This window comes from Grampus griseus (genome assembly GCF_964374135.1).
Source record: "Grampus griseus genome assembly, chromosome: 2".
Lineage (NCBI taxonomy): Eukaryota > Metazoa > Chordata > Mammalia > Artiodactyla > Delphinidae > Grampus > Grampus griseus.
In genome coordinates, this window is record NC_139018.1 from 139,764,344 (window position 1) to 139,781,222 (window position 16,879).

At 54.1% G+C, this 16,879-nt stretch overlaps 2 protein-coding genes across 4 annotated transcripts in view; one reads left to right on the forward strand and one right to left on the reverse strand.

Moving 5' to 3' along the window:
- Positions 1–12,947, forward strand: part of SEMA4B (semaphorin 4B) — an 82,147-nt gene extending 69,200 nt beyond the window's left edge. The window contains exons 5-17 of the mRNA XM_082647481.1: positions 2,724–2,887; positions 3,050–3,112; positions 4,703–4,801; positions 5,443–5,554; positions 5,836–5,949; positions 6,090–6,241; positions 7,129–7,310; positions 7,434–7,584; positions 8,646–8,856; positions 8,957–9,072; positions 9,296–9,462; positions 10,913–10,998; positions 11,303–12,947. Of these exons, the coding sequence (XP_082503607.1) occupies positions 2,724–2,887; positions 3,050–3,112; positions 4,703–4,801; positions 5,443–5,554; positions 5,836–5,949; positions 6,090–6,241; positions 7,129–7,310; positions 7,434–7,584; positions 8,646–8,856; positions 8,957–9,072; positions 9,296–9,462; positions 10,913–10,998; positions 11,303–12,045 (2,360 nt within the window). The 3' untranslated portion in view covers positions 12,046–12,947. The remainder of the gene's footprint in view (positions 1–2,723; positions 2,888–3,049; positions 3,113–4,702; positions 4,802–5,442; positions 5,555–5,835; positions 5,950–6,089; positions 6,242–7,128; positions 7,311–7,433; positions 7,585–8,645; positions 8,857–8,956; positions 9,073–9,295; positions 9,463–10,912; positions 10,999–11,302) is intronic.
- Positions 12,948–13,570: 623 nt separating this feature from the next.
- Positions 13,571–16,842, reverse strand: CIB1 (calcium and integrin binding 1). 3 transcript variants are annotated; one of them, XM_082649312.1, is made up of 7 exons: positions 16,617–16,829; positions 16,438–16,472; positions 15,273–15,381; positions 14,508–14,658; positions 14,253–14,371; positions 14,077–14,165; positions 13,571–13,832 (listed from the first exon to the last, which is right to left on the reverse strand). In XM_082649312.1, exons 1-7 carry the CDS (start codon positions 16,665–16,667, stop codon positions 13,811–13,813), a joined length of 576 nt encoding a protein of 191 aa, XP_082505438.1. In that variant the 5' UTR covers positions 16,668–16,829; the 3' UTR covers positions 13,571–13,810. The 3 variants fall into 3 exon arrangements, with proteins under 3 accessions (XP_082505438.1, XP_082505440.1, XP_082505439.1); XM_082649314.1 differs by lacking the exon at positions 15,273–15,381 and having other exon boundaries at positions 14,508–14,605; positions 16,617–16,842; XM_082649313.1 differs by lacking the exons at positions 16,438–16,472; positions 16,617–16,829 and adding an exon at positions 14,951–15,002 and having other exon boundaries at positions 15,273–15,356.
- Between the last annotated feature and the right edge of the window lie 37 nt (positions 16,843–16,879).

The following is a 16,879-nucleotide window of genomic DNA, read 5'->3' on the forward strand; positions in this document are numbered from 1 at the left end:
GTTAATATCTGCAACATGTTTACCCAACACCTTCCTGTGGTGGCCAACGGGAGGGGTCTCTTTTAGGGGGGGCGGTTCTTCCCGGACCAGAATGCAAAATGGTCAGGTTGCTCGTTCCAGAAGGCTGACCAGCTCATCAGCACAAAGTACAAGCAACGTAACTGGGCCCCAATTACGTGTTGGGAAACTTTCTGGTTGGGAAAAGTAGGGGGTTAGTGCTGGAAACTTTCCTTGGGCCTCCCAGTATATAGAGCGCTGATAGGAAGTGGTGAGGAGTTGGGAATTTGAGGCTAAAGACCTGGAGTCTAGTGTGATTCTGGACTTAAGTGTTCAAAGAGAGGCCTTAACTTCTCCAGACCACAGCTTCCCTATGTGGTTTCAGTAACAGAGTTCAGGTTCCGGACATTAGGCTGGACTTTGCCCTGTGAACTCCCAGTGCAGTCCCTGTTTCGGCTCTGGTTCTAGAGTGACAAGCCACCTAGCTTCAGGTTCCCTGTAGGTTCCTGCACTGGTACCTTGTGATACTACCCTCCCTCATCAGGAAGGGAACAGCCTTGGAAACTCCGTCATTCCTGTTTGCTGGTAGGATATCCCAGTATATGTGCTAGGAAGTCCTACCGAAGGGCTTCCTTCACCATTAGCAACCAGGTAAAAAGCTTGGCTTCTCCAGAAAGGCTGGTATGTGTTCTTCCTCTTGAATAATGAGGACAAGGTAACCTGATTTCCGTTTTCTCTTTGACCACTGGGAGGCTCAGCACTAAATGTGGAGCCCATCTCTAGTAGCTGTGTGAGGACCTTATGACCTGCTTATGTGAAATCTGTCCTTCGTTTCTGGATTAGATGTTTTCTTCAGATGTGTTTTTTCCTCCACTCCTGATTTTAGTGTTTATATTTTACTACCTTCTTTTCTTTGTGTTTCCTTGCCCTTTGTGGAACCAGGCTGGGGGTATGTAAAAACACTCACCATGTAAACACACAGAAAGCTGTCTTCTCAGCTGCTTTGTTGGCATGTTGCATTTTTTGCTTCCTCAGCTTCGTGAAGCTGTTTACGTGGTTGCAATCCACTGGTCAGTTAGGAGATGCCTGGGGTTGGGTAGGGTGGCTGCTTTTTGCTTGTTTTTCTTTTCTTATCAGCTGCTTTGAATTTTTAAAATAATTTCTCTCCAAATCCATTAGTCACTGAAAGCACAGATAGTATCGTGGTGGATAGATGTGTGTGTTTATTTTTGTCTTCTTCTTCCTTTTCTTCTAATTTATTTCTTTAGCATTGCACAAGTATAACCTGTAGAATCCGAAAATGATAACAAGTGCAAAGCGAAAAAAAATTACCTATAATTCCACCAGGGATACCACTTTCCAGCATTTTGTGATTCACCCTTCTGGATTTTTCTCTATGTTTATATTTTTCCCACAAACAAATAGACTCTAACTATGCATACTCTTTTATAACCTTCATTTTCATTTAATGAAAGATACTTGAAATTTATATCAAAGATAGAGGCACATAATTTTTTTTTTTAAGCACAGAAGGACTTATTGTGAAAAGCAGTAACTGCCTCAGTCTTCCCCAGCCCCAGGCCTGGGTAAAAGGGGCAATTTTAATCATTTAGACTTCTTGTTATACAGTGGTTTCCTCCACTTAAGTAAAATGCTTATCCCACGATTTCTTGGCTTATCTGATTTACTGACTTGCTGCTGAGAAAAATAAAGCTTTCCATCAGTTCCATCACCCTTCCCCACTTCCTCCAAACATTTTCTGCCACTGTATTTGGTTACCTTTGCAATTTAAAATAAGATACTTAAGGACTTCCCTGGTGGTCCAGTGGTTGAGACTCCCATCTTCCACTGCAGGGGGCGCAGGTTCGATCCCTGGTCAGGGAACTAAGATCCCACATGCGGCGGGCAGGGGGGTGGTGGTGGAAAAATAAAATAAAATAATATACTTAAGCCTCAGTGTCTTGTTCCACTAACCACGGACAGTCTCTTGTGGCCCTCATTGCTCTCAGAGGAAGATATGGAGACTCGACTTTTTCCTTGACTCCCCTGGCCCCCAGCATCACAATGCCTGTCTGTTGTACATTCAATGTAACATTTACATTCTGTTTAATAACCATAAATCTTCCATGAGTGACTGCGAGGCAGTATAGTTGAAGACCAGCGCCCCATGTTTGCATTCCTCTGTAAATCAGCCCACAGGAGTGGGCTGTACTTACAAGTCCTTCTCTTTGGGTCTAACGCCACTCAAAGGAGAATGTTAAATATACTTTCCTTTCTTATATTCCGTCAGGTGCTCAAAATCCATCACTTCATATTTTAGTTCGCTTCATATTTTGACCATGCTTTTTTACATAACTCTGTTTGCTTGTTGGTCTGGAGTTTCTAATACAATAGCATTTTACTAGCTGCGTAGTATTCCAGCAAAGGAAGTATTTGGGTTTATTGTCACCCAGTCCCCTGTGGTTGGACACTTAGGTTGTTTCAATTTTTCATTAACGTGAATGGTGCTATAATTGATGTTCTTTAACGTTCATCATTGTGCCTTTGTCTCGTACATAATGTTTGAGGGTTCGGGAATGCTGCTCCCCTTAAATCCGATCGCCTTGTCCCCAGCCCCATGCCACCCACTGCTTTGCTGATCTACCTTCAATCAGATCGGCGCATTCTAGAGGTTGGTATGGGAGGGGGGGCCCCCAGGTAATGTCCATCGATCGTCCTCTCTCCAGGCTCTGAAAAGCGGTCACTGCTCAGATTTGAAGTGGATCACATCTCCAACTATACAGCCCTCCTGCTGAGCAGGGATGGCAGGACTCTATACGTGGGTGCTCGAGAGGCCCTCTTTGCACTCAACAGCAGCGTCAGCTTCCTGCCAGGCGGGGGGTACCAGGAGGTGAGATGATGCCCGGGGATGGCTAGCCTGGGTGGAGGATGCCAGTGGGGAAGATGGAACTTCTGGGTCCGAGGATGATGCAAACGGGAAAGGGGGAAGGAAAAGAGGGGCATATCCTTCGTTCCCGCTTGCACACTTACCTTCCCCTTTGTAATTCCCCAGCTGCTGTGGAGCGCAGACGCAGAGAGGAAACAGCAGTGCAGCTTCAAGGGCAAGGACCCACAGGTGAGCTAGCACCTGGAGGTGACCTGGGCTGAAGGAGGGACGGAGGATGGTAGATCTGGGCCCGGGATGGAGGCAGGAGGTGGGAGCAGATGCAGCGAGCTGTGGTAGAAAGGGCATAGGCTTCTGAGATGGCCAGACCTGGGTTTGAGTCTCAGCTTACACTTACTGTGTCTGTGACATTGGACAAGTAAGTAGATTTGCCTCTCTGAGCCTTGGTAAAATGGGGATAATGAGGCCTGTCTCACTGGACTTACCGTGAGGATTCAGTGAGCTAATAGGTATAAGGCACCTGGCACATAATAAGTGCCAAATAAACATCAGCTTCCAGCATGAGCAGTGATTGGGTGGGGGTGGGAGTCTGTCCTTCTGAGGGTGGTGCCTAATGTAGCAGGTCTGACATAATCCTGGCTTGGTTTTGGCCAGACCACTGGGTAGGAGCCAGGCCAGCCTGGGGTTCTCTGGGAGGACTCCCCACCATTCCCAGAGGCCTTCCTGGTCCTGAGTGCAGCAGATGGCAGTTAAGGTGAAGGCAGAAGAGCACCGGACTTGGGGTCAACACACAGGTTCAAGTCCAGACCACCCCTGATTTCTTTTATTCAGCAGAAATGTATTAAGCACTTGCTCCGTGCCCGGGTGCTTTTAGACACTGGTTATTATATCATTGTGAAAAAGAAGGTCAGGTTTAAGAGGTGGTCAGGTTACACTTCATTTAAAAAGTGATATTTGAGCCGAGATTACTTGGCTCAAATGAGGTGAGGGAGTTGACATGGGGGAGGAACAGGACTGTAGATTTCACTCTGAGTGAGGTATGTGGGGAACCACTGGCTGGCTGAGCAGGGCAGTGACATGGTCTGGCGTGCGTTTGCAAAAGGTCACTCTGGCCGCGGCGGTGGCGAGCGGCCTCGTTGGGGCGAGGACAGAGGGAGGGAGACCAGTGAGGGGCAAGAGGCGATGGTGCCCGGACCAGGGTTGGACCAATAAAGGGAGTGAGGAATGGTCGGATCCCGGAAGTATTTTGAAGATGGGGCCACCAGGATTTCCTGATGGAAGAACCGGGGTGGCGGGTATCAGAGAGTCGAAGCTGGCCATGAGGCTCGGGGCCTGAGGAGCTGAGAAGGCGGAGTAGCCGTCAGTGCAAGGGGGCAGGTCCCGGAGGAGAGAGTTTTGTGGGGAACAATCAGAAGCTCAGTAGACACACTGTTAGAGCTGTTAGACACGCTCGCGGAGGCGATCCGCAAGTCTGGGGCCCAGGATTCAGGGCTGCGTGTTTCCTCCTGCTCTGGGCGTAGCTGCCTCACCAGGTGGGGCCGAGACAGCTCAAAAGGGAGGGATTCTGTGCCTTCACCCCAAACTGAAGAGAAGTTTCCCAATCACGGAACTACGTGAGGCCCAAGGTCCCCTCCTGTGCACACGCTCCGTGGTCCTCCATCTGCTTTGCCCCACGAGGCTCCTGGAGTCTCGTTTACTCCAGGATTTGAGTACTGGGGAGCAGAGGCCTCACCCCCAGGCCTGGCCTTGCGTCCCGTGGGGAGGGCTCGGCGGTGCCCCCTGGTGGCTTGCTTGGGCCTGACATCCTCCTCCCTCCTGCAGCGGGACTGTCAAAACTACATCAAGATCCTCCTGCCACTCAACAGCAGCCACCTGTTCACCTGTGGCACCGCGGCCTTCAGCCCCGTGTGCACCTACGTTGTGAGTGCCCCTCCTCACCCTGGGCTCGCCTGCGGCTGGCCTGGGAACTGCCTGTCTTTGTGCCCTAGGGAGCTGGTCTCTAGCACTGACCCCTGCTAAAGGGCAGGCCCCAGGGGGAGACTTCTTGACAGCAGTGGGCCCCGAGAGCCCTGAGGCCCAGCCCCAGCCCTGATGGCCAGGTTGCCCTGCAGGGGCGGTGGGGGGTGGGATTCCCCAGGCACAAAAGTGCTGGCTGACCCACAGTCACGCCCTCTTGCTTCCTCCAGCTCTTTCCCCTGCTCTCACTCAGTTCCCGCCAGGCCACCTTGTCCATCCTCCTCAACACACGCATACTCTTTACGCACACCTTCGTAAAGGGTGGCATTTTGAGGCTTTGGAGCAACCAGCTTTGGAGTCAGACATACCTGAGTTTAAATCGTCGCTGCCCTTTCCTGGCTCACGTTGCGTTTCTAAGCCTCCTCTCCTCTCTGTTACGTGGGGCAACAGTGCCCACCACGTCAGGTCCTGGTGAGACGGTGCTGGGACTGTGCCCGGGGTGCCCGTCAGACCCCTCCCTTCTCTCCAGCACACCTCCCTGTTCTCCCGCCGAGCCCGCTCACTCCCTGGCGTGCCCCTGAGCTCTCCCATCTGCTCCCCTGCAGAACATGGAGAACTTTACCTTGGCACAGGACGTGGTGGGGAACATCCTCCTGGAAGATGGCAAGGGCCGTTGTCCCTTTGACCCCAATTTCAAGTCCACGGCCCTGGTGGTGGGTGAGTGTTGGGGGTCAGGGGGGCAGGATGGGCTCATTGAGGCTCCATGTGAGGGCGGGCAGGGGAGCAGGGTGGGCCCCAGGTCTGAGCTGGTGGGTCCATGCCACACCGATTCCCAGCGGGTGCGGCGACCCTGGGCTGCCCTCGGGTTGGCTTTTCTTAGTTCCTACTCCCTCCTCTGTCCTCCTCAAACAAGAAGGGCAGCACTCGTGTCACTCCAGGCCTTGAGCGGGAAGGGGCTGTGCTGAGGGCTCATTCCCATGGGCATGTCCTCTTGGCAGATGGCGAGCTGTACACTGGAACAGTCAGCAGCTTCCAGGGGAATGACCCAGCCATCTCACGGAGCCAAAGCCTCCGCCCCACCAAGACTGAGAGCTCCCTCAACTGGCTACAAGGTGAAGTCCTCTCGCCCCACCCAGTGGGCTGTCACGGGGCCTCAGGGAGGGGGCCCTGTCCACCCAGCAGGGCCTGAGAACAGAGTCTCGCCTGTCTGGGATCCCTGGGCTGACTCTGTGCTCCCCACTGGCCCCCACAGACCCAGCGTTTGTGGCCTCAGCCTACATTCCCGAGAGCCTGGGGAGCCTGCAAGGGGACGATGACAAGATCTACTTCTTCTTCAGCGAGACTGGTCAGGAGTTTGAGTTCTTTGAGAACACCATCGTGTCCCGCATTGCCCGTGTCTGCAAGGTGAGCAGGCCGGGCCATCCCAGAGACCCCGAAGGCTCCTCGGGTATAGAACCAGAAGGCCCCGCACCTGTGGCCTTCTCCTGTCCTCCAGGAGGAACGGCTTGGCTACTGGCTTTTCTCTCTCTCCTTTTCAGTTAAAATGTCTCTGTTTTTCCTTATTTATTTTAAAAAACATGAAAATGTAGAAAAGTACACACGAAAATCACTTACAAGATAAGAGGCACCGTGGTATCGTGATTAAGAGCAAAGACTCTAGAGCCAGGCTGCCTGGGTTCAAACCCTGCAGGCCGTGTGATCTTGGGCAGTTTCCTTCCTGAGAAATCAGTTCGTTTCCTTCTCTGTTCAGTGGAAATCATAACAAAACTCCCTCAGGGTTGTTAACGATCTGTGTAGGGCTTTTAGAGATGTGGTGAGCAACCACTTGTTGTCGACTATTGGTGTTATAATCCCACCATCCTACCACAAGAAGTTAGAGTGTTCCTTGCTATTTTTTTTTTTTGGCACGTGTGTAAATACATACATATTTATATTATTTAACACCATGTACAAACAAGAGTTACACTGTAATGTGATTCTTTAGCTCCCCTTTTTGCTCAGTGGTGAATCGTGACATCTTTCCACGTTTGTAGATAGACTCCCCTTCGTCCTTTTCCCTGGTGTCCCACAGTAAGGAAAGCGCTGTCATTTACTTAGCTAGCCTCCCGGTGAGGGGACCTGACGGCTGCCACCTCAAGTCTTCTTGATGTGAAATGGACTCAGGCCTGGCTTTGGTCTGTCTGGCTCTTCCTGGCGTCTGTCTCAGCCACCGTTGGGGAGGGGGCAGCGAGGAGCACCAAGTGTCCCACCCCTGCTCGTGCCTAAGCCCTGGCCCTCTCTCCCTCTCCCAGGGTGATGAGGGGGGCGAGCGGGTCCTGCAGCAGCGCTGGACGTCCTTCCTGAAGGCCCAGCTGCTGTGCTTGCGGCCTGACGATGGCTTCCCGTTCAACGTACTGCAAGACGTCTTCACGCTGAGCCCCAGCCCCCAGGAATGGGGTGACACCCTCTTCTACGGGGTCTTCACATCCCAGTGGTAGGACCCCCAGGACCTAGCTGGGAACGGGGTTGGGGGGATGAGTTGGGGCCGGGATTGGGCCCCGCTGGCCTCATCGTGAGCCCCAGGGCTGCTGGGCTAATCTGGCCACTTCCTTGGTAGGCACAGGGGGACCACAGAAGGCTCTGCCATCTGTGTCTTCACCATGAAGGACGTGCAGAGGGCCTTCAATGGCCTCTACAAGGAGGTGAACCGCGAGACGCAGCAGTGGTACACCGTAACCCACCTGGTGCCTTCGCCCCGGCCCGGCGCGGTGAGTGCTGCCCCTGTGCTGGGAGGATGGGTCCCCAACTGTGCTGGGATCACTTGCTTTCTCTGAGTTTGTTTTCTCACCTTGAAAGTGGGGACGAAGCCCAGGCCTGCTTGTCTTTCTGAGTTAGATGTGACCATGAATGTCGGGGTGGCTTCAAACCTGCTTTAGGCCAGGCAGGGGTGTCCCCCATCAGGACACTGACTGCACGTGCCTCTCCCCAACTCTGCCATGAGCTCCTTATTTATTTATTGAGTGACAGGCCATGGGGAAATAGTCCTTTCTTCTTTCCTTCCAGCCTCATGGGCTCCCCACAAAGCAGACCTTGAGACAAGGATGTGAGTGCCAGCAGTTTTTAGGGGAGGTAATCCCAGGAAGAAGCAGGAGGGGACAGGATTGTGGGAGGAGGGGGCGGAGCTAAGAAAGTGTGTGTCACTGAGCTGCTACTGCTGTGGGCACCTGGAGCTCGTTCCCTGGGGCCCTGGGAGGCTGCGTGGAGCACATCTCAGCATTGTCCCACTGGGGTGTTTGTCACCAACTCCTGTGCAGTTGAGGGTCACTCCAGGGTATTAATTCCTGGGGCTTTTACAGAGAATGACCTGGGGCAGAGAGAATCAGGAAGTGCCCCTGGCAATATGGGAAACTAATTGCAGGCACCCTCATGCCCCTGTACTAGGAAGCCTTGGTCAGCCAGGGCGTCCTGAGAGAGCACTGCCAAAAGGATGCTACAGGAGCAGGAAGTGTGGTCATGCTTCTTGAGGCTTGCGGAAGGGGGTGGGGGAAGGGTGGGCAGGAAGGAGAGATGGTTGGTGGGCAGAGAGGGGGAGACCCTGGCAGCTGGGGCCCTTGGGCGCCCCACACCCTGGGCTTTGCCCTTAGGCCTGTAGATCAGTGCGCTGGCTTCGCAGAACTGGAGTGCTGTGCTGTGGCTTCCAAGGGCGGGGCAGGTACCCCTGCTGTTCACTGGGGAGATAGGGCCGGCAGTCCCAGTGGGATTTGCAGGACCCACATCCTGCTTGCTGCCCTGAGTGCCATTCGCCTCAAGCCACCGCCTTCTCCTTCAGTGCATCACCAACAGCACCCGGGAAAGGAAGATCAGCTCGTCCCTGCAGCTCCCCGACCGTGTGCTGAACTTCCTCAAGGACCACTTCCTGATGGATGGGCAGGTCCGCAGCCGCCTGTTACTCCTGCAGCCCCAGGCCCGCTACCAGCGTGTGGCTGTCCACCGCGTCCCTGGCCTGCAGCGCACCTACGACGTCCTCTTCCTAGGCACTAGTGAGTGCCCACAGCAGTGCAGGCTCAGAGTCAACAGGGCTAGCTTTTGGGACATGGGCCTCAGGCTCTGCGCAGGGCCTGAGTGCTGTCCATGTTGCAGGTGACGGCTGGCTGCACAAGGCGGTGAGCGTGGGCCCCGGGGTGCATATCATCGAGGAGCTCCAGATCTTCTCATCAGGACAGCCCGTGCAGAACCTGCTCCTGGATGCCGACAGGGTGAGCAGAGGAGGAGTCCGGGCAGCGTGCTTGGGGTGCCCGACTCCTGCCCCAGCCAGATGGAGAGATCCAGGCTTCTGGAATAAGCTCTCAGAATGTGGGGGCCCGGGAGCATGAGAGGAGGCCCCCTGTCGGTGGCTTTTGTGTGCACTCCAGCCGGGTGCAGCTCTGGGTGGTGGCCCTGGCTGCCTGTGCCTGCTTCTCATCCCCCGTGCCTGTGCAGGGACTGCTGTATGGTGCCTCACACTCGGGTGTGGTCCAGGTGCCCGTGGCCAACTGCAGCCTGTACCAGAGCTGCGGGGACTGCCTCCTGGCCCGGGACCCCTACTGCGCTTGGAGCGGCTCCAGCTGCAAGCACGTCAGCCTTTACCGGCCTGCGATGGCCTCCAGGTGAGAGCTCCTGAAGGCCCCACCCACTTTTCCAACCCTATGCACTAGGCCTCCGAGTGCCTTCCCTAGGCCCTCTGTGGAATCACCACACAGCCTCATTTGTGTCCACTGTCTGGGAATAATTATTAATCAGCTCCCCTTCTGACTCTCATCAAGTGTTGTTCAAACGATAAATTATGTTTGCCTTACCCATCTGTAAAGCAGAGACAAGATTTGGTAAAGTATGAAATATTAGAGCTATGAAAAGCTTTGCAGGAGAATGTCGATTGGCATGTGAATGTAGTTAAGGAACAAAAAAATAAGGGCTACATAACAGTCCCATTAAGGGAATTCCCTGGCGGTCCAGTAGTTAGGACTCTGCGCTTCCACTGCAGTGGTCACAGGTTCGATCCCTGATTGGGGAACTCAGGTCCTGCAAGTGGTGCGGCCAAAAACCAACCAACCCATTAAAAACTGTTTTCAAAATCACTTATTTAGATTTAAAATTTTCATATAGAAAAAAATAGAGATAAATAAAATTAAAACTACCCTAATCCTACCACCTAGAGAGACTTACAGTGAGATTTTAATATATATCCCCCCAGATTTTTCTACATATGTGTAAAATAAACAAAAATACACATACTTTAAGTAAATATGGGATCTGTCCTATTTGTAGTGTACATACTTCACTCAAGGGGATACCTGGTTCCAGTTTTATATTTCAAAACACCATGTATGCGTATACATATGTACACCTGAAGGCACACTCAAAAAAAATGCTGCCTGCCATTCTCGCTGGATGGTTGATTGTGACTTTTATAATGTTTTTAGCCTTTGTGCTTTTTTTCCAGTTTTCTAAAAACAAATCAATGCATGTGCATTGCTTTAAAAGAGACAGGTATATACATACAGATAGAGCTGTCCTTCCAGACTTTTTCTAAGAGCTCAACTCAACTGCTTTTGTAATTCAGGGAAGTATTACAGTACCTTTTTTTTTTTTTTTAAATATTTATTTACTTGGCTGCACCGGGTCTCAGTTGCAGTACACAGGATCTTTCGTTGTGGCACAGGGGCTTTTCTCTAGTTGTGGCACACAGGCTCTAGAGCACGTGGGCTTAGTTGCCACGCGGCTGTGGAATCTTAGTTCCCCGACAGGGATCGAACTCACATCCCCTGTGTTGGAAAGTGGATTCTTTACCACTGGCCCACCAGGGAAGTCCCTACAGTAACTTTTAACTGAAGTAAATACTGTGTAGACAGAGGAGATGCCGGCACAGACCCTGCGGGGTGGGGAATCCATCCAGGGAAGCCGCCTGCCTTTCACCCCCGCTTTGGGCCTGGTGGTCCCTGAGCCCTTCCCCAGGCCCACATCTGCAGGGCTGCGTGAGGGCATGTGCTGCACGGAGGGTGGGCAGATGCGACCTTGTGGGGGTTCCTGGCCCATCCCAGACTCTTCTTTGGTCCTCAGGCCATGGATCCAGGACATCGAGGGGGCCAATGCCAGGGAACTCTGCAACACTTCCTCATCCAAGGCCCGGAGTTTTGTACCAAGAGGTAAGGTGCCCCATCAGGGTGGAGGAGATGTGGGGGGTCTAGAAGGTTAGAAGGCTTCTGCAGCCACTGCAGAAGGCTGCCTAGAAGGCTCCTGCAGCCACTGCTGTGTGTTAATGCCTTTCCTCACTTCCTCACCCCTTTGGCCCTGCAAGCAGGACCCTGGAAAGTGAGACCCCCAGTCCCCGAAGTCCCCAGAGTTGTTGTTACAGCAGGAGGACCATAGCGCAGAGGGAGGTGGGTGAGCCTGGGGCTACCGTGGACATCAGCCCCCCTTTACCCGGGACTGTGCCTCCTTTGCCTGCAGGTGAGAAGCATTGTGAGCCAGTCCAGTTCCAGCCCCACACAGTGAACACCTTGGCCTGCCCCCTCCTCTCCAACTTGGCAACCCGGCTCTGGCTGCACAACGGGGTCCCCATTAATGCCTCAGCCTCCTGCCGCGTGCTGTCCACCGGGGACCTGCTGCTGGTGGGCAGGCAGCAGGAGCTGGGGGAGTTCCAGTGCTGGTCACTGGAGGAGGGCTTCCGGCAGCTGGAGGCCAGCTACTGCCCAAAGGTGGTGGAGGACGCAGTGGCAGACCGAGCAGACCAGAGTGGCAGCGTGCCCGTCATCATCAGCACGTCTCGGGTGAGCGCGCCGGCCGGGGGCAGGGCCAGCTGGGGTGCAGAGAAGTCCTACTGGACCGAGTTCCTAGTGATGTGCGCGCTGTTCGTGTTCGCCATGGTGCTCTTCATTTTATTCTTCCTCTACCGGCACCGGGGTGGCATGAAAGTCTTCCTGAAGCAGGGGGAGTGTGCCAGCGTACACCCCAAGATGCACCCAGTGGTACTGCCACCTGAGACCCGGCCGCTCAATGGCGTGGGCCCCCCTAATACCCCACTCGACCACCGAGGCTACCAGGCTCTGTCGGACAGCTCCCCAGGGCCCCGGGTCTTCACAGAGTCAGAGAAGAGGCCGCTCAGTATCCAGGACAGCTTTGTGGAGGTGTCCCCGGTGTGTCCCCGGCCCCGGGTCCGCCTGGGCTCTGAAATCCGGGACTCTGTGGTGTGAGAGCAAACTTCTAGAGGCAGCCTCCCTCTAGGGGCCAGGAGTGCTCAGAGAGGGTCGGCTGGACCCCTGCTCCTCGTGGAACACAGCCGCGGTGCCCAGCCCTCGGGAGCGATGGAGCCAGCTTGCCTGGTGTCAAGCAACAAGGCCCCTCCACCCCAGATGGCCACAGCCCCACAGGGCCTGGCTGAAGATCGGGGCCTGCCCGGGTGGGCAGAACAGTGCTCCTTATGAAACTGAGCCCTTTGTTTCAAAACAGTTGAAAATGTGAAACAAGAGAAAACAGTGAGAGAACACAGAATGCCATGCACACGGCCGGCCCAGTCTCCAGACTGGGAGGGCTCATCCAAAGTGGTTGTTGGAGACAGAGTTGGACATCCCACACCAACTGGCCTCTTCCACCTTCCGCCTTATCCTACTGCCACAGGCTGCCCCTTCTCACGGCAGAGCCAGGGGCCAGCTCGGGCTCCAGTGGGTCCAGCCTCGCCAGCTGGCCAAGTTGTTGCAGCCATCATCCTGTCACCTCAGGGACCGGAGGGCCACACTGGCACCAGAGCCCTCACGACGCCCTGGGCTCAGACCCACCTCCTGGACCTTTCCGGCCTGTATCAGGCTGCGGCCACATGAGAGAGACAGAGGGCAGCGTGAGCCCAGGAGAGAGTATATGACAATGTACACCTTCCCTCGGAATTCCAGGAAGACTGTTGCCTGCCTTCCTCCATCCCAGCCTGCAAACCTGTGTCCCTTTTCCCCACACCTGCCCTGGCCTCCTCTTCAAAACCAGTCCCCAGTTCACCCCTACACCTTGCAGCCTCCACTCTAAGGGATGTTGATACTGCCCCGCACAGGGGCCCTGAGTTTATGTGGGTTTTGTATTCTTTTTAATAAAATGCACTTTACTTTTTTTTTTAATAAAATCTAAAGAATTGAAATTGAATCATGCCCCTTCCAAAAAGCAAAGGACTGTTGCTTTTTGAGGCTGGTATAGTTCTTTGAGTTCTGGGAGGTTCTAGGCCTCCTCTTTCAGGTGCTAGTGGGCCAGACCCAGCCCAGCCTGGCCAACCACACCTCCCAGCAGAGCCAGGTTCTTAAAGTGGGGAGTTCAACCAACACACTGATGGGCGGGGGAGGGGATTTGTTCACTTTACTTCAGTCCCTTTACTTTGCATCCCCAGTTCAGTTCAGGGATGGGGCACAGGGGACAAGGTCTTGAGTTTTCTTGTTTTAACTTGAAAAGAATTTTTATCTTTAAAATGATCACACGGTAAAACTAACTTTTTTCTTTTAGTACACAGTTCTGCAAGTTTTAACACATGTATAAAATCATGTAACCACCACCACAAATCAGGATACAGAAGAGTTCCACCCCTCATGTTACCCTTCATACTCACACCCTCACGAGGGGTGGGAAGCGCGGGGTACAGCCTGACTTCCTGCTGTCCGCTTTAGATCCTTATTCCCAGTGTGACCAAAGGCTCCTAGAAGTCCACTCCTTCCTCATGCCAGCGTTTCTAGTGTCACACAAAGGCCCAAAACTTCTAAACCTTTATTATTGACTAGCAGAAACACAAACAGCGATGACAGTGACAGTGAGAAGGGGAGAAGCCTTGACATGGAGGACCCTCCCCTGTCCCAAGCAAGACTGCGCAGTGCCACCTCCAGGCTGGGCCAGCTTGGCCGGCCCTGGCAACACGGGGGTAACCTTGGCCGTGGCTCAGCAGTGGAAAGTTTCTTCGACAGGGTGCTGGGACACACGCTGTGGCTCCTGTCACAGGACAATCTTAAAGGAGCTGAACAAAAGAAGAATGCATTGGGTTTTCTGCTGGCAGAGGAAGGTAGGGACTAAACCCAAACTTCCCTACCTCTCCCCTAAGACCCTTTGGAATGGGCTGTGTCCCATATCTGTGAGTCCCCTCTAGAAGAAGAGCTACTCTACTACATTCAGAGGAAGCAGGAGGCTTTCTCTAACCCCAGGTACCGCCTCCCATAATAACGTCGCAGACTCAGTGCAACAAATGAGCACCACAGTCATACCTGGCAAAGTCTGGTGAGCGGGAGATGACATGCTGGAATTCAGAAAGATTGATGGTCCCATCCCTATCAATGTCAGACTCTTCTAGGATCTGGGAAAGGGAAAGCTTCAGGCCAAAGCCCAACCCTTCCCTCCTGCTCCCCGGCCCGGCCCAGCCGAGCCCGGCCCCGTTGCTCACATTGTCGATGAGCTGCTTCATCTCTGAGGCACTGAGCCGTGTGTCCTCCCCCTCTCCCGTGAGGCAGTTCACGAGCTGGCTCAGGTCTTCTCTGTTCAAGGTTCCGTCATCATCAAAATCTAGAAAGCAGACGCAGGAAGCCAGAAAGGACGTGGTCAGGATGAGCTCCAAGCTCCTGACCCCCAGCTCCCAAGCAGTACCCCCACGAAGACCATGTTGGAAGGGGTGGTGTTCCACCCGGCCCCTGGTTCTTACCGAAGATGCGGAAGGCATAGTGGGACTTGATGTCTGGGGTGGCTGTGTCACTGAATACACTGAGGAGGTCCAAGAAGTCCTCAAAGCTCAGGCTGTCTCTGGTTGGGGAAGTGGAGAAGACCCTGCAGATTCGCTCCTTGAAGGGGTTGGCCTAGGCAAGAAAGCCCTCTGAATGCCACAGGATGCAGCCCAAGTCACACACTCAAACCCCACTGGGAAACTAGAGGGAACAGTTCAGGCTCTCGAGGGGAGAACGATCAGTGCTTTGGGGCCAGCACGGAGCTCAGGAGGACCAATGACCCAGCTGGGGATGGCTTCCCAGGAGTCAGAGCTTAACCCAAAGGCAGGCCTGGGAGCACAGAAGGAAGAGGAAGGCATCCTAAGCAAAGAGGACAAGATGGGCTGGTTATTTTAAAACACAAAACATTTCACTGAGCACTTACCGTGTTACAGGCACTAGGCCAGGCACTTTGCATAGCAATTTTCACAGCAGCCCTATGGAGAGCAATCAGCCTCTGGAACAGGGTTTCTCAAGCTTTAATAAGGTAATTCAACTCCTCTTAAAGGATAAAACTTGTTTGAACCTCCAAGAGTATGTCTGAGAATCCCAGGTTGCACAACACCCTTCTATATAATTCTCTTGGATGATTTTGGTAAAGCCCTAGCCCCCAGGAAATCAGGGCTAAAAAGGGAAAAAACTAGAATGGGGACCAGTGACCACATGATCTCAAAAGGAGTAGCAGAGGGAGGCTGGGGGGCTGGCACCTTGAGCTCTGGAAGGCTGAGGATCTGCTCCAAGGACACTCGTGCCTGCAGTGACTCCTCCACACTCCGGTGCTCCTGGGGAAGAAGCTCACAAAACCGCCTGTGGGCTCTGGCAGAAGGAGGGGAACCTGTTGTTGTCCCTTCCTGAGTGTATTACATCCCCACTCCTTGCCTTGCTACCCATTATAAACCAGGTGAGGAGCTAAGCCACACACACAGTATGTCTGAGTCTCAGGCATAAGCCAAGAGGAGATGTATCACAAGACAATATAGGCTGGGAGTCCATTCTTGCAATGGGTATTGACTGTGGGCCCACTGTGTCCCAGGCACTGGGCCCTGGTTCTAGACCTCCTGAGGGACAGAGAGGTCTGGGAAGGAGCCAGAAGTTGGCCCTGAAGAACAAATGAAAAGAGCTGAACTGAAATCTCATTCTCATTTCATTTCAGGAATCTCCTGCTGCTCCTCAAAGCAGCTACCCTGAACTATCTCCTCCTTAGGCACCATCTCATTCCCACTGGGATTACTTTTGCCCAGAGAAGCTCAGTAATCTTCTCACTCAAGTGCCCTGGCCACATAAAGCTTGCCCACGGCTAGGAAGGGGGTTCCAGTCCCAGTTCAAATTCTCCTACTCAGTCTTAGGCAAATTATCAAACTGTTTCATTGTCCCCATACCTCCGTCGTGAGGGTTAAATTAGGTAATGTAGACAACCTCGTAGCACAGCCTGGCACATGGCAAGTGCTCAATTAGCGTTAACGGTTACTGTATTATTCAGGTAAAGGAGGAGCCAGGCTCCCCAAGTAGGTAAAGCAGCCCAGAACTACAGCAGCCCCTGCCGGACTGGAGCAGGAACTTCGGTTATGCAGAAGCCAGTAGAGCGAGGTCAAAGAGCGCCCAACTTTGGCTGGAAGCTGCGAGGTGACTCCACGGTGCACAGCTGCGGCCGCCGGCGCCAGCGGGGAGGTCGTGCCGGGAAGAGGGCACAGCCTAGCGCCCAGGGCCCTGCACTCCAGTTCCGGGGCTCAGCTCCTGACCTCGGGCAGGCCCCTGCCGCTCCCTCTGGCGGGGCCTCAGTTTGCCCACCTGTAAGACAGAGCCTCCCCCCGCCCCCCACCCCCGAAATCGTCCCTAGAAGATCCCGGAGGTGAGGTTCGAGACAGCACTTACAGGAGGATCTCCTGTTTGGTCAGGAACGTCAAGTCCTGGAAGGCAAAACAAGACAGGGGGTCAGCGGGCGGCCCGAGGCCAGAGGCCGCGGCCGCTGCCCTGCCGCCGCTCGGGGACGCCCCCAACCGCCCGAGCGCAGGGCCGCGCGCAAACTCCCTGGGAACTGGCGTCTCACGCACCTGGTACTCGACCAGCAGCTCCTTGGACAGGCGACTGCCCGAGCCCCCCATTGCCGCGCCGCGCGTACCGCTCCGCCAACTCCTCTCGGGACGCCGGTAACTTTCTCACTTCCGCCCTCGGGCCGCGTCACCGCCCAGTCCCCGCGGCAACCGCTCCTGCGGCTACCGCCCCCAGGCCCGCCCCCTCCTTTAAAGTTCCCAGGCGCTCCCCGCCCGGTTCAGCCAGCTGGATCCCGGCTCTAGGCAGTTCCCGGCGAGCTGTA